The 15,845-nt window shown below is 37.3% G+C and overlaps 2 protein-coding genes and 1 pseudogene across 2 annotated transcripts; 1 reads left to right on the top strand and 2 right to left on the bottom strand.

The window, feature by feature from the left end:
• Nucleotides 1–5,351: 5,351 nt before the first annotated feature.
• LOC106441116 (probable NADH dehydrogenase [ubiquinone] 1 alpha subcomplex subunit 5, mitochondrial) lies at nucleotides 5,352–6,506 on the top strand. The gene is made up of 2 exons (XM_013882906.2): nucleotides 5,352–5,776; nucleotides 6,145–6,506. The coding sequence occupies exons 1-2, from the start codon at nucleotides 5,464–5,466 to the stop codon at nucleotides 6,339–6,341; spliced, it is 510 nt and encodes a 169-aa protein (XP_013738360.1). The 5' UTR covers nucleotides 5,352–5,463; the 3' UTR covers nucleotides 6,342–6,506.
• LOC106441115 lies at nucleotides 6,409–9,428 on the bottom strand (annotated as a pseudogene).
• A 4,056-nt stretch (nucleotides 9,429–13,484) lies between these two features.
• On the bottom strand, nucleotides 13,485–15,036 carry LOC125592435 (the record flags this gene model as incomplete). The annotated part of the gene is made up of 1 exon (XM_048767592.1): nucleotides 13,485–15,036. A coding segment is annotated over exon 1 (774 nt), but the record flags the coding sequence as incomplete, so codon positions are not given.
• Between the last annotated feature and the right edge of the window lie 809 nt (nucleotides 15,037–15,845).

A 15,845-nucleotide genomic window follows, 5' to 3' on the forward strand; every position in this document is an offset into this window, starting at 1 on the left:
GTATGGTCCCAAAACTCATTTGATAAAACTATATGTAACAGAGTGTCTTCTTTGCGTCTTAAGAACATGTTTCTCTATAGCATCATGATGGTTTGGTGGTTGGGGAGAACTATATTTAGAAAGGCTAAGGAGCAAATTCTTTTGTTTTCAAGTTTTTGTAATCATCTCTCGCATTGTAAATTTTTTTTGTTGATAAATAAATGTAATATTTCAACAAAGAAAAAGGTTCATATATATTAATACAAAGAAATAGAAGCTGCCTAAGATCTTAGCAACAAGTTAAGGATAAAAAAAATGTTTATAACTTATCTGCCTATTTTTAATTATAATGTTTTCTTTGATAAAAAAATACAATATCTATTTAAATCCAATCCATTTTAACCCAATTCATTAAACTTATTGATCCCTTAGTCTATTAATTTCCAAAATATTTTATTTATTATGATACATGGTTGGATTTAAATCTTATCCATGTTAAGACTTTTACATACACTAGAGCTTATCTCGCAGCTACGCGCGGTTTATCTATTCTAAACTGTAAAAAAATTTAAAAAACCTCTAATGTAAGATTTTATTGGAAAACATTATTTTTATTTATATTTATTGAAAACTACACTTTTACATTCATGCAAATTGACTAAATTGAATATTTAAAACTATAATAATATATTTTCTTATAATTATTTTAATATTTCAAATAAAACTAAATAAAAATTATGTTCTTTATTTTCTTTTAAAAGATAAAGCATGAAGCATTCCTAAACTTTAAACTTACCGAATAAAAATAATAAAAATTTGAAAGGCTAGCAAAGAAAAACAATAAAAATCGTATTGTTGAAAAAACTCAAAATCGAGGTTCTTCATAATCTAAATTAGAGTATAACAAAATGAAGTTAGAATCCCGCCGGGACCAAAATTGGATATGTTTACATAAATTTTTGACTTAAGATAGAAGGCTAGATAGATTATATGCATGAGGTAATGCTTGCAAGGTGTGTACATTCTATATGTATATAGATTGTACAAAAATGGACTTTAATACGTTTTAAAATTTATTAATTTTTCATTTGAAATTATTAACATGTATCTATTTTAGAATAATTATAATTTACATAAATGGTTCTGGGAAATATTTGAATTTTGTTAGAAATTACTAATCCACAAATAAATGTTTAAATTGTTGAATGAAATAGAAAATGCATGAAAGTACAAATAATAACTATATAAGTTGATGACACAAATTAAAAACCCTTGACATTTTCTATACAGATACAATGTTGAGGATTTGCAAATTTATATGCGGTTATTTTTAGAAATAAATTTTGGATGCACATACAATATTATTTTAAAATTTCAAGCTGATACTTAATTAATGTATCGTTTGTTAGATCTTAATTTGTACCGCAAATAATTCATGTATGTATATTTTAATACATTGTTGTGAAAATATAATTTGGAACACATGATAGTAAAGTTGCCCAAAACATCATTACTTCGGTAAAATGTCTTTCACCATAAAAAAAATCAAATTTACACAGAAAACCACTTATCAAAGAAAATCTATTTTCTAGTTGATTTACTCGGCGAGAAATATGTTAGTTTGTTTATTATTCTGTCATGCTATAAGAAAAATTGGCCACCGGATACAACTGCTAAAACCTATAATTAACTTTCATAAGAAAAATATGGCTAGTATTAGTTCCAAAAATATATATATATATGAGTAGATGTAATAAACTATAATGGTCGACAAACCAGTTCCCTCCATTAAGCATGCATAAACTTGTGGACTCTCTAGCGAAAAAGTAAACACAGAACTTTGTGGACGATCCTACACAAGGTTTGTGCTCAATCCAACGTAAGGGCAATCTGTTACCAGCTATCGCGCCTATTAGCCGTCAGATAAATAGTTCGCCTTTTACGTGCGCATCACAACGCTTGATTAAGCTCTTTATTTTTCATCCAGAAGAAAAGAAAGAACACAAAATCAAATTAAAATATCTGTGGTGGAAGCATTTAGTTAACTTTAACTCACTTTAATGTTCACGACATGAATTTTTTTTACCTGTACTCACGTCCCCTGCTCTATCCCTCCTTTGAGTCTTCCATCATCTTCAGGAAAGAAAAACGAACAAACTAACAAAAAGAATGTCGTTCCAGTGGAGGAATGAGACTCTGGGAGAGGATTCATGATAGATAGCTTTTGATACTGAAAGATTAAAGATGATGCTTCGACATACACTTGCATGTATAAGAAAGAGATTTTGGTCACATATCACTCTGCTCTAGCTCATTCTGGTACTCAAATTAAAGTATCAGGAAAATCCAACTACAACACCAAATCCCACTGGTTTCCTCCTTTCAGGGGGAATATTTCAGGCAACACTGGGACTGGACTTTGTAAAAAAAAATAGTCAATGGAGCCGGTAAGAGACTCCCAAAATGAACAAAATTTAAACTATGAAATATCCATTACCCAAAAGAGCTTATGACCTCGAGAAAGTCTTTTCTCTAATCAGAAGCTACAAAGATTGTAAAATAAAAGTATAACATTATAAAAAAAAGTTAATCAACTGATCAAGATAGGAACTGTAACAGTCACATTGTCGAAGCAAATACCCTCTGGTGTACCAGAAAGAAGGGGTGTTACAGAGCCTCCGCAGCTGGTGTCCGAGAATAAATGCACCTGATGGAGTACCACAGTTTTGATACTAACCAACTTTTAATATGTATAGATAGGACTGTAGAAGTACTTCAGGTGCCCTTTACCTATCAGAACAAAGCTTTAAAAGTCACTAAGGCAGCAATGGTGTGGCCACTAATCGACATATGGGTCACTGAAGTACAAATATACATATATATGGATATTTTGAAAGAAACAATGCAACACAAAAAGGGAATTGAATATTTACCGGTGTATAACAGCATACTATTTAAACGTGGATTTGAATTAACCTCCCCTGCCAGTCCAAATCAGCATTGTTAATAATGGGTTTAGAGAAACAGATTATTTTTGCAACAATCAACACAGCATAAACATATATTGTTGACAAACAATTTAACCATGATTGTTAGAGAGACCTAGTGGTTAAAATCAAAACTGTCAATCTTCATAGCAGATGTTTGAAGTTTTGTATCAATTGACCAAGCTGATGATTGTTAGGGTGACCTCAAGGCTATCAATCACCTGGCTTAAGATCGTGGTTGATGCGTATTTAACGCATGTAAGAATTGCTTTGAAAGGCTTGAAGCACCAATTTCTGATATCATCTTCAACAGAAATTAGTTTTGTCAACCCTTCATAAGCTGGTAAAAATTCCATTCCTGATCACATAAGAATGACATACACAGATTCAGTTCCATGAATTAGTTTCAGAAAAAAATCAAAATTTAAGCAAGAAGAAATATAACATGTACTCAAAGACAAAGTACAGCTCGCCAACATTATCAAAAGTCCATCACTAACCTCTTTGATTAACTTGTACATATAAGTTCAAAGCCAGCTCATAAGCCACAAATTAAGGGACCAGATGCTAAAGATATCAAAAATAATAATAAAAGCAATTTGTGTTACCCGTCGGTCGTCTTTTTGGTGAAGCAAAGTGGCTTTATTTTATGTATGTTAATCACTTTTGAAAAATTTATATAGCAACAATCTTCTAGTAGTGCGTTGCAAGGACTGGAAGCAAACTCTCTATATATACAAAAGAAAGATATTGATCAACTGAAGATAAAAAATGTAGTTTCATCATTGGCATGTATCACATTCTTACCTCTAAAACAGACATCACCAAGGCTGCATCAAATGGCTTTTCACGGATCCATAGAAACTTCTGATGAAGAAATTGACACAATCCACGCGGCCTCTCTTTATGGTTCTTACTATTGTTTCTTTCCCTTTGGTAACAAAAGGCTTCCCTTCAATCCACGGATGGTCATTAGATTAAATCCACCCTATATTTGAATTGACCGTTACAGATTTCAACAAATGGGAAATTTGAAAGGAGTTTAAATTGAAAAATATATAATCATTGTTAGATAATATTACGCAATCAGAGTAATTAAACATCAGGAGAGAAGATTACCTGAAAAAGTTTGAATCTTTATCGTAAGTTTCAGCCGAAGATGAAAAATCCATGAAAAGAGCTCAGGTAGAAAATTTGGCGCGGAATGAGGCATCAGAGAAACACGAACGAAAATCATGTTTCGTGAAGTGAGAGTGAGAGTTTTATGGGCTCAATCGGGTTGGGGGATGTTATTAAGATGGATGGAACGTGGAACGATTTGACTTCCTTATAGTTATATTATCTGGGTAAGTTTTGAGCATGATTAAAGGATTAATAGAATGAAGATGGAGGAATGAAATGCCCGTAGGTTAGGTTAGATTGGCTGATTTTAAGTGATTTTGGCACCGCATATTTTCATGTTGTGATTTGCTGATTTTTATGCCCAGGCTCAGAAATTGAGGATTAACAACTTTTAGCAGGGGTGGGCACAAAACTCAAACCGAACCGATCCAAACCAAACCAACCGAAGTTAAACCGATCCAAACCAAACTGTGCTCTTTACATAACCCAATTGGTTCATGTTTTACTCAACCCGAATGTTTTGGTTTGGTTTGGGTTCAAACCGAACCGAACCAAACCAAACCAAACCAAACTAATAATCCAATATATTTTTATCTGTATATATATATATATCTATATGTTAACATATTGTAAATTTTAGTTAAAGTTTTGTTTTCCATTTTTTCTTAACTTCCATATATTTAAAAAATCCAAATATGATTCAAATAATCCTAATACCTAAATATTGTACTGAAAACAAAACCTAAAAACTATAAGCATCTAAATCGTAGCTATCTCGTTTCCTTCATCTTCTCCAATTTTCATTCTCTAAATTATGTAACAAAGTTATTATAGGACCAATAAAAACAAAAAGATAGATGCAAATAGTCTTTTAGTTAATAGGTTTTGGAATGCTTACAAGTCTTTGTTACGCTAATTAGATTACAAATAGTCTGCTATTTGCTTATTATGTATTTCTTCCTTCGACGTGTTAAGATTTTTGTCATCGAGCTTTAAATTGTTTTTTGTTTTATAGATTTTTAAAGAAAACCAAATTAAATCTAAACCAAACCGAACTAAATCGAACCAAACTAAATCCAAACCGAACCCAAACCAAAGCTACTTTGGTTTTAATTGGGTTGAGTTTTATAAAATCCAAATTAACCAAACCAAACCAAACCGAATCCAAACTGAACCCGAAACTAAGCGGATATGCTCAACCCTGACTTTTAGTGTGGTAGGACTATTAAACAAAAGGCTGTAAAAGCTAATGAGGCCTATTAAGCAATATCGCTAGGCCCATTTGAGAATCTGTATTTTCGTTTTCGTTTGTGGAAGTTGAGACTGAACAACATTCTGAAATTTCGCAGAGAGAGAGAGAGATCCATCGGTTGAGATGTTCCTTCGGTCAATCGGACGGCCATTATTGGCTAAAGTGAAGCAGACGACGGGAATCGTCGGGCTTGACGTTGTATCGAACGCGAGGGCGGTGCTGATCGATCTCTATACCAAAACCTTGAAGGAGATCCAAGCGGTGCCGGAGGATGAAGGATACCGAAAAGCTGTCGAATCGTTTACGCGCCACCGTCTCAATGTCTGCAAGGAAGAGGAAGACTGGGAGGCAATCGAGAAGCGTCTTGGTTGCGGCCAAGTGGAAGAGCTCATCGAAGAGGCACAAGATGAGCTCACACTCATTGGGAAAATGATCGGTTCGTGTGCTCTTCCCATTATCATGCGATCTCATTGGCTAATATAGAATCTGAATCTAGAGGCTTTGTGGTTCGTTAGGTAGAAAACAAAAAATATGAACACAGAGAGTATTGCAAAAAGTCGAGCTTTTTGTATTGTTTGCTTTAGTGTCAGTGTCACACATAAACTTGGTCATGTTCTCAATACTTATATTAGTGTTCTTATGAAGTGTAGCCATCTTTTGTAGAAGTAGCTATCGTCACATTCTTGTTTTGTAATATGCCACCGAATAGACTTGAATTTAGGGACCCTAAGCGTCTGGCTTTGCCCATTTTACAACACTTTCTTCACCATGTAGTCAGTTAATTTTTTTTTTGTTTGTTTGCAGAATGGGACCCTTGGGGTGTTCCAGATGACTACGAGTGTGAGGTAATTGAGAATGATGCACCGATCCCAAAGCACGTTCCTCAGCACCGACCTGGTCCTCTTCCTGAGGATTTCTACAGAACCCTTGAAGGTCTAATTTCAGAGTCCAAAACAAAAATCCCGGCTGCTAGCTCCACCGATCCCCTGTTGAAGGAGTAACTTCCAGTTTTCACATTGTTTGTGTTCTTGTTGCTTTGTTTGGCTACTGTTGCTTTGTCATCCTCTGCATAAATTGCGTACTAATTTTGAAAACTATAACAATACCTTAAAATGTCTTATCATTTTTCTAAAAAAACTATGATAATACAAATGATGCTTCTTCCCCTTTGCAAGAACATTTACCATTCTTGAAGACATGTACTTGATTCCCATCTCTTAAAGTTATATTCTTATCGGCTAACCGGGTGATGAGAGACACAAAGTCATGGCAGTCCTTACACAGGATTTTGTTCTTAACAACATGAACTGGAGTTTGTGCTGATGTGTACACAAGACCAAACACAGCAGCTTGCTTTGCGCTGTGATAGCTTGCGCTTTCATTACCTCGGTATGTAAAGCCTGACCTTTCGATCTCACTCTTTATCCATTCTATCTCTGCGTAAATCCCCTTCCCCTTCGTTTTCTCAACTGTACTAACATCCTCACTGGAAAATCTGTGAACTTTTCCTTGAACCTCCACAGAGCTCTTCCCTAGCTTCTTACTCAAACCTTTCTGGCTCATCAAACTTCGAGTCTTTTGGGCCAACTCTGGTTTCCCAGATTCTTCGTATAAGTCTGCCAAAAGAATGTAGAAGGCTGGATCAGATGGTGCAACTGCTAAGCCTTTGTTAGCCATATCTTCTCCAAAAGATAAATTCCCGTGGTATCTACAAGCTCTCAACAGTGTTTTGAAGATCAGAGCATTTGGTCTCAACGGCATCGTCTCTAGAACTCCTGTTGCTTCCTCGAGTCTCCCCGCGCGACCTAAGATATCAACTAGATGAACATAGTGCTCTACCTGTGGCTTAATATTATGAATCTTTTCCATTGATTGAAAATACTCGAGACCCATCTCGGTCAATCTTCCGTTACTACAAGCAGAGAGCAATATCAGGAATGTTACTGAATCAGGCTCGGTTCCTTTCATCCTCATCTCCTCAAAGGCAGATAGAGCTGGAGAAATACAACCGTTTGATGCCAAACCTGAGACCAACCCGTTCCAGGAAACAACATCAGGCGTAGCTATTTCTTGAAAAACTCTCTTTGCATCTTCCAAGCTACCACATTTAGCGTACATGTCAATCAAACTATTCGAAACCCAAACCGAGCTAGAATACCCTGATTTAACGGAGTAGCAATGAAGATGTTTCCCCGTTTCAAGAGCTCCCAGGTTGGCTGAAGCTGAGATAAACCCTGGTAAGCTGAACTGATCCGGTCTGATTCCATCACCATGCATATGGTTGATGACACTTAGTGCCATTTCATGCTTGGCCAACTCGTTAAACCTCGTAACCAAGCTCGTGTACGTAATAGTATCTCTCTTGTCCATTGACTTAGCCACGTACCAGGCATCAGCTACCTTATCCGAGCTGGCGTATGCATCGACGAGTGAATTCCCTACGATGATTTCACCATCTACGTGTCGTCGTTGTAGATATCCATGAATCTCTAGTACTCTCCTTACTGATTTCAGTTTGGTGCAGGCTCGGAGAACACCAGATAGAGTGACAACATTGGGCTCTATTCCAAGTCTTACCATCTCCATCAACACTCCAAAGCAATCTTGTTCAAACCCGTGATCAACAAGACCTAAGAGTAACGTTGTCCAAGAGACGACGTTTGGTGAGATCATTGCTCTGAAAACTCTCAAAGCTTCTACTTCTGATGCCGAGCATTTCATATACATATCTAAAAGTGCATTTCCGACGTCAGTGTTGTCCTCCAATCCGACCTTAATCGTCAGTGAATGAATCTGCTTCCCTAAATCCAACGACTGGACAGAGGAGCATAAGCTCAACATTGCAGTGTACGTGAAATTATCCGGTTGCAAACCCGAACCTCGCATCTGAAGAAACGTACCAACAGCTTCCTTGGCTCTCAAGTTTCTTGCAAACCCTGATACCACAGACGTCCAAAGAAACACATCCTGTTCTCCAATCGAATTCAACACCCTTACAGAATCATCCATTTCAGCAAACCTCGAGTAGAACTCAACAAGAGATGTCTTCAATACCACGTTCAGCAGAACTCCATGAACGATTACGCTGCTGTGAATCACTTTACCAAACTCCAAACCGAGAAAAGAAGAGGCACCTAAAAGCTTAACGAAGGTGAACTCGTTAGGAGGAACACCAGCTTCAATCATCTCAGAGTAACACTCCAACGCCTCTTTCCATTTACGAGCTTCAACTAAAGAAGATATCATCATGGTCCACGAGATGGTATCAGCACCGTTCTTACAAGAACTAAACAGTTCACGAGCTTCCTCAAGTTTCCCACACTTTGAATACATATCAGTCAAGCCGCTTCCTATAACCGAATTTCCCAAAAACCCAGTCTTTATAACAGAACCATGAACTTTAGCTCCGTAGTTAAGGTCTCTTAAACCAGCACAAGATCTTAACACTGATGAAAACGTGAACTCGTTCGGAACTGTTCCCGAAGCCAACATTTCTTCGAACAATGAAAGCGCGGACGCAAGCTCTTGGCCTTTGGTATAAGAAGAGATCATAACAGTCCAGGCAAAAACGGTTCTCTGCGGCATTTCATCGAACAGTTTACGGGCGTTCAATATTCCATCTGTTTTCAAGTAAAGACTCAGAAGATTGTTGCATAAGTTGAGATTATCTAGAAGACTCAGCTTGATTACGGGGCAGTGGATGTGTGAACCGATGCGAGATGTAGTCGATTCGCAAAAGGAGAGAATCCGAATGCATGATTGCTGAAGATGATTACTCAGTACTTTGCTCGTCATTTTCTCATGGAGAAACTCTGATGGTCACGTCATCGCTGTTGAAGAATTTGGTTGGAGCTTGGAGAAAGACAGAACCCAAGTACTCTCATATACGCAATATGGACATTAGAACATGTATAAATACCGTGCAATGCTTGTCTGAAATAAAATATAAATCTAAGTGGTTGCTGTTAGGCCTGGGAATTTAAATCAAAGTCCGCGGGCCCCGCCCCATTTGACCCGCCGCGGGGCGGGTGCGGGTCGAGCGTTTTGAAAAAATCAAGTCGCGGATGTGGGTGCGGGTTAAGACTATTTTTTGCGGGGCGGGTGCGGGTTGGTGGATTTTGATTTGCGGATACCCGCCAACCCGCAAAATAAAATAAAAAATAAAAAAAAATCTTTTTTTTTTGAAAAATTCGTTTTTTTTTAGAAAAATAATTAATTTTAAAAAAAAATAATTAAACTTTTAAAAATAATATAAAAAATTACTTATAAATATATTATTTTGTAGAAAAACTAATTAAATAATTATTTTTTAATTAAAAATATAACCCACGGGTTACCCGCAAAATAAAGCGGGGCGGGTGCGGGTATTAGTTTATTTCTTTGCGGGTTGAACGGGTCGAAATTTTAACTAAAAAAAAAGAAACGATCCGCGGGTTGGCGGGTCGTGCGGGGCGGGTTGACCCGCGAACCCAGGCCTACTTGCTGGCATCTGTTTGAAATCCTCCAGGATAGATAGAATAAAGTTGCACAAACACAAAGATTATAAGAACTTCTCTTCTTATTAGATTTAGAAACTCTCTCAAAACTAAACCTTTCAATGTGTTTCTCTTGATGGAACATCTCTCCATAAGAACTCTTTGTATAGGAAGAAGCTACATCTTTTCCTAAGAGCAAAGCTACATCTTTTCCTAATAATAATATGGAAACATTCCTAAGCTCGATATGTTTTCCTTTTTCCTTAACCCATCAAACTTCACTTTAATGAGTTAACTTGCTCCTCAAGTTAATTGGAATTATCCAACATTCTCCCCCTTAATTCCAACTTGAATCTTAGGTATGTTGATCTTCTGAACTCCGATGAACTTGCGCATTGCTTCGAACTTGATCCTTGCCAATGGCTTAGTGAGTATGTCTGCCTTCTGCTCCACTCCAGGTACGTGCTTCACTTCGATAAAGTCGAACTCCAAACATTCTCGAATGAAATGGTACTTCGAGAGTATGTGTTTGCTTCTACCGTGAAACACCGGGTTCTTGGTGAGGGCTATCGCTGACTTGTTGTCAATCTTCAACACGGCCTTCTTGTCTTCTTTGTTGATGATCTCGACCATCAACTCCTTTAACCAAATTGCTTGTTTTGCAGCTTCCGTAGCTGCCATGAACTCCGCCTCACATGAAGAGAGTGCCACTGTGGGTTGCTTGCACGATGTCCACGTGATCGGCGATGTTCCTAGGTAGAACATAAAACCTGTAGTGCTTCTTCCATCATCAACGTCTATGTTATGGCTGCTGTCACTGTAACCTGTAATCTCCGTTGTTCCATCCCGTTTGAAGAAGAGACCATACTCTGTAGTGCCCTTTATGTATCGTATTAGATGCTTCACTGCTTCTCCATGACTCTCTCTTGGACTCTGCATATATCTGCTTAATACACCAACCGAAAATGCGAAGTCCGGTCGTGTATGAAGAAGATACCTTAAGCATCCTATGATGCTTCGATACGATGTTGCATCAATCTCAGGCTCCTCCTCTGCCTTTGATACTTTCAAACTCGTGTGCATCGGAACATGAGTATAGTTACATGACTCCATCTTCGTCTTGACAAGTATACCTTGCGCGTATCCTTCTTGTTTGATGTGAATGCCATCAGCTCCTTGCGTTACTTCTATACCAAGATAGTATGTAAGCTTCCCGAGGTCTGACATCTCAAATCTTCTTGACATATCATCTTTGAATTGCTTGATAACGTTGAGTGAAGTCCCTGTTACAAACAAGTCATCAACGTATATAGCTATGATCAGAAGCTCCCCCTTCTGTTTCTTTTGATATACCGTAGGTTCCTTGGTGCACTTCGTGAACTCCATCTCCTTGAGAACACGATCGAGTTTGATGTTCCAAGCTCTCGGAGCTTGACGCAAACCGTATAGTGCTTTGCTAAGTTTGTACACATGATCCTCCTTTCCTTTCTCCACAAAGCCTTCTGGTTGAGTAACGTATACATCCTCATTTAAGTCTCCATTCAGGAACGCAGTTTTCACATCAAAGTGATGGATCTCCCATCCATTAGTTGCTGCTAACGCCAAGAGTAGTCGTATGGTTTCTATCCGAGCAACTGGTGCAAGTACTTCGTCGAAGTCTATGCCTTGTTGTTGCACATAACCTTTTGCAACTAGCCTTGCTTTGTATTTGATCACAGTTCCATCTGCATTCCTCTTGATCTTATAGATCCACTTCAAACCTATCGGTTTCACACCTGCCGGCTTCTTGACGAGCTTCCAGGTTTTGTTTTTTTTTATAGATTCGATCTCTGCCTTCATTGCATTGATCCAAGCTTGTATTACTGCAGCTTCGATGTAACTTTCTGGTTCACCATCGATGGTGAGCAAGAGTCTGCCACTTTCAACTTCAGCGAGTAGGATGTAATCATCGAACCGCTTTGGTTTTCTGATGTTACGACCATATCTTGATGTTACATGCGGGTCTTGGTTTGCATCGTTGTTCTCTACTACTTGCTCTTGTTCATTTGCGTCTACAGCTTCTTCTTCTTCATTATTGTTTTGCTCTTCGTGGTGTTGGTGATCTTGATGCTCATCACCATCTCCTTCTTCTGTAACATCAATATGAGGAAGCTTGAATGATCCTGGTTCTTTGTCTACGTTTGTTGATAGTGTGGACCAATCCCAACTTTTTTTCTCGTCAAAGATTACATCTCTACTAACAACTATCTTCTTCGCGACCGGATCATAGAGTCTGTAAGCTTTTGAGCCGGGCTCTGTGCCTAGGTTGATCACCATCCTTGATCGATCATCCAGCTTCTTGAGATGAGGACTGTTGATTTTTGCAAAAGCTACACATCCAAAGACCCTTAGATGCTCAATGTTCGGTTTCTTAACATACAAGCTTTCGTATGGAGTCTTGTCTTCCAAAGCCTTTGTAGCAATGCGGTTTATGAGATACGTTGAATGACGTACTGCTTCTCCCCATAGCTGATTAGGTATCTTCATAGCTTTCATCAAACTTCTAGTCATCTTCATTAGTGTTCTATTTCTTCTCTCAACCACACCGTTTTGTTGCGGTGTATACGGTGCGGTGAGATGTCTAGTTACACCGTTTTCTTCACAAAAACGAATGAACTCAGAAGATGTGAACTCTCCTCCTCTATCGGTGCGAAAAGTCTTGAGTTGTAGCTTCGTTTGATTCTCCACGTACTCCTTGAACTTTTTGAACCGATCGAATGCTTCACTCTTCTCTCTTAGCAGCATCGTCCACATATATCTTGAGTAATCATCAATTAAGACGAATACATATCTATTGTTTGCTGGTGTTGATGGTGATATCGGACCGCACAAGTCACCATGTACCAACTCCAATGCGTGTGATGCTCGATACTTTGCTTTAGGCAGGAAAGACTTCCGAGTTTGCTTCCCAACTAAGCAGGCGCTGCATACATCTTTCTTGTGTATCACCTGAGGCATCCCTACTACCATCTCTTTGTCTACCATATTCTTCATGACTCCAAAGTTTACATGTCCTAGCCGTGCATGCCACGTCCATGTAACATCGGTTTCTTGTATTTGAAGACACTTCGGATATTCAACCTCCATTGGCGTTTTGTACAATCGGTTTGGTTGCCTTGCGACTTGTACTAATAGCCTTCCACGGGGATCTTTCAGCATCAGTAAGTCTTCTTTCATATTAACCTCACAACCCATCTCGGTTGCTTGTCCAAGACTTATGATATTGTGTTTAAGACTTGGGATGTAGTAGATATCTTTGAGTGCTCTTTTCTCCCCTGTTTTTCCGATGAACGTGATCGAACCTTTCCCAACAATCTCGACGTTTGATCCATCACCGAATTTGACTTTGCCTTTGATGCTCTCATCTAGGTTTGAGAAGAACTCTCTCTTGCCTGTCATATGGTTACTTGCACCATTGTCAAGGTACCATATACTCGTATTTCCATCGCATTCATCAAACCTCTTAGGAAACACTCTCTCTTCGTTGAGGAATACTACTTCATGCATATATAATGCATCTGCTTCTTGTGTTTCCGTTAGGTTAGCTTTTTCTCTTGGTCGTGTAGGACAATGTGACACGAAGTGCCCCATCTTGTCGCATCGCCAACATCTAACCTTAGAGTAGTCCTTCTTGGTCTTGTCTGAAGCTTCTCCTCCTTTGTTATGACCATCAGAACCATTAGACCTTCCTCGTCCTCTTCCTCTTCCACCATAACCTCTACCTCTGCCTCTTCCTCGCGAGTTGCTATGGCTTCCACGACCTTGTGCATCATTCTTTACAAACATTAGCTTCGTTTGATCTTCATCTTGGGTTTCTTCTTTGATGCGTTCTTCGAAAGCCTTCAATCTCCCAACAATGTCTTCGAATCCTGTTGAATTTAGATCCAACACTTGTTCTAACGAAGCTACGATGTGAATGAACTTCGTTCTTGGAAGTCCCTTCAGAAACTTCTTTACCAGCTTTGATGCTTCCATTATCTCTCCTAACGCGGCTGCTCTCGATGCTAAGCCTGAAAGTTTTCCTGCGTAGTCATCCACCGTGTCTGTGTCTGTCATCTTCAGTTTTTCGAACTCAGACATCAAAGTTTGTAACCTTGCTTCTCTCACGCGATCAGCACCTAGGTTACGGGATTTGATAGCTTCCCAAATCTTCTTCGATGTATCATGTTCTCCAATCTGAAGTATTAGCGCCTCCGGGACTGATTGAAAGATTAGAGCAATCGCCATATTGTTCTTCTTTGCATCGTTACTCCCTGGATAAATTGTATCCCAAACTTCGTATAAACGAAGCATCACTTTCATTCGCATCGACCATACGGTGTAGTTGGTCGATGTTAGCATCGGACATCGTATGTCCTTCTTCATCTCAAGACATTTATCATGTGCTTGAGAATCGTCTCCCATGTTTTGATCGAAGTTACAACTCCTCTCGTAAACGACCTTCGAAACCTGGAGCTCTGATACCAATTAAACTTGCACAAACACAAAGATTATAAGAACTTCTCTTCTTATTAGATTTAGAAACTCTCTCAAAACTAAACCTTTCAATGTGTTTCTCTTGATGGAACATCTCTGCATGAGAACTCTTTATATAGGAAGAAGCTACATCTTTTCCTAATAATAATATATGGAAACATTCCTAAGCTCGATATGTTTTCCTTTTTCCTTTTTCCTTAACCCATCAAACTTCACTTTAATGAGTTAACTTGCTACTCAAGTTAATTGTAATTATCCAACAACATGGAATGCTTGTTTTGTTGTTTTGATGAGAGACCGACCACCAGCAAAGAAATTGTTTTCCAGAATTTTACACAATTCAGTTCACTCACTAGTGGGCCCACGGGTGAAGTTGAAGATACATTCTAGGCCCGGCAAAAAAATCGGATTTGCCAACACTTAAATGATACGGCCATTTAATCAGTTAAGCTCTAACCATGTTTGGAATCACGTTTTTCTTTTGTTTCTGCTAGAAATTTTGAAATTTTATAGGATAAAATAGCCTATTTCAACTTGAGAAATTTCTTTTCATACCTCATGCCAAATTTGAACATATATTAATTTTTTTCTCAAATAAAATAAAAGAATGATCAAACTTTACATGAAACTCACTTTAGTTGAAAGGATGTTTATCCTACCAAATTATATGCCTTGCTTAGGTTTAGTCAATGTTCCAAAACTTGAGATAATGGGTGTAATCCAAAAAAATGATTCATAAGTAGTTGTTAATAGAGGTGAAGTTACATGAAACTCACTTTAGTTGAAAGGATGTTTATCCTACCAAATTATATGCCTTGCTTAGGTTTAGTCAATGTTCCAAAACTTGAGATAATGGGTGTAATCCAAAAAAATGATTCATAAGTAGTTGTTAATAGAGGTGAAGTTACCAAATTCTAAGAGTAAGTATCAAATTATGCCTAATTGCACTGTTTATAACATGTATTATCTATAATTATTTTCATAAAAACTATGGCATAACTACTAAAATTGATGATATGGTTTATGGCTAAATATGACATATACATTACATTTACTGTTGATTTATATTTTTGGTAAACTTTTTAAAATATGGTAATAACTCATACATCATCATTAAAATAAATGTATTCAAATATAACATTACAAATTACAAAATAATTATTAAAATTTTCAAATTTTCAAATATACTTTTTAATCTTAATATCATTAGTTTCTTTTATATATCTACAAATTTTATAAATACTGTTTAGTTTTAATTTTTGATAATTATATAGTTTTTATATCAAATATTTTGATTAATTTTATAAAATTTGATTTAATATATTTAACCAAAAGAAATAGATAAAAAGTCTATCTACGATTATAATTTTAAGTATATATATATTCTTAAATATGATTTAAAATGAACAAAATTATTATTTTTCTTAATTTTATGTTTAATTAAAAGGCTTATTTGTGAAATAACCAAAAAATGGAAAATTTAGTTTTGTAGTAAAATGGTAGAGAGAGATAGGA

Source organism: Brassica napus, chromosome C9, assembly GCF_020379485.1.
Source record: "Brassica napus cultivar Da-Ae chromosome C9, Da-Ae, whole genome shotgun sequence".
Taxonomy (NCBI): Eukaryota; Viridiplantae; Streptophyta; class Magnoliopsida; order Brassicales; family Brassicaceae; genus Brassica; species Brassica napus.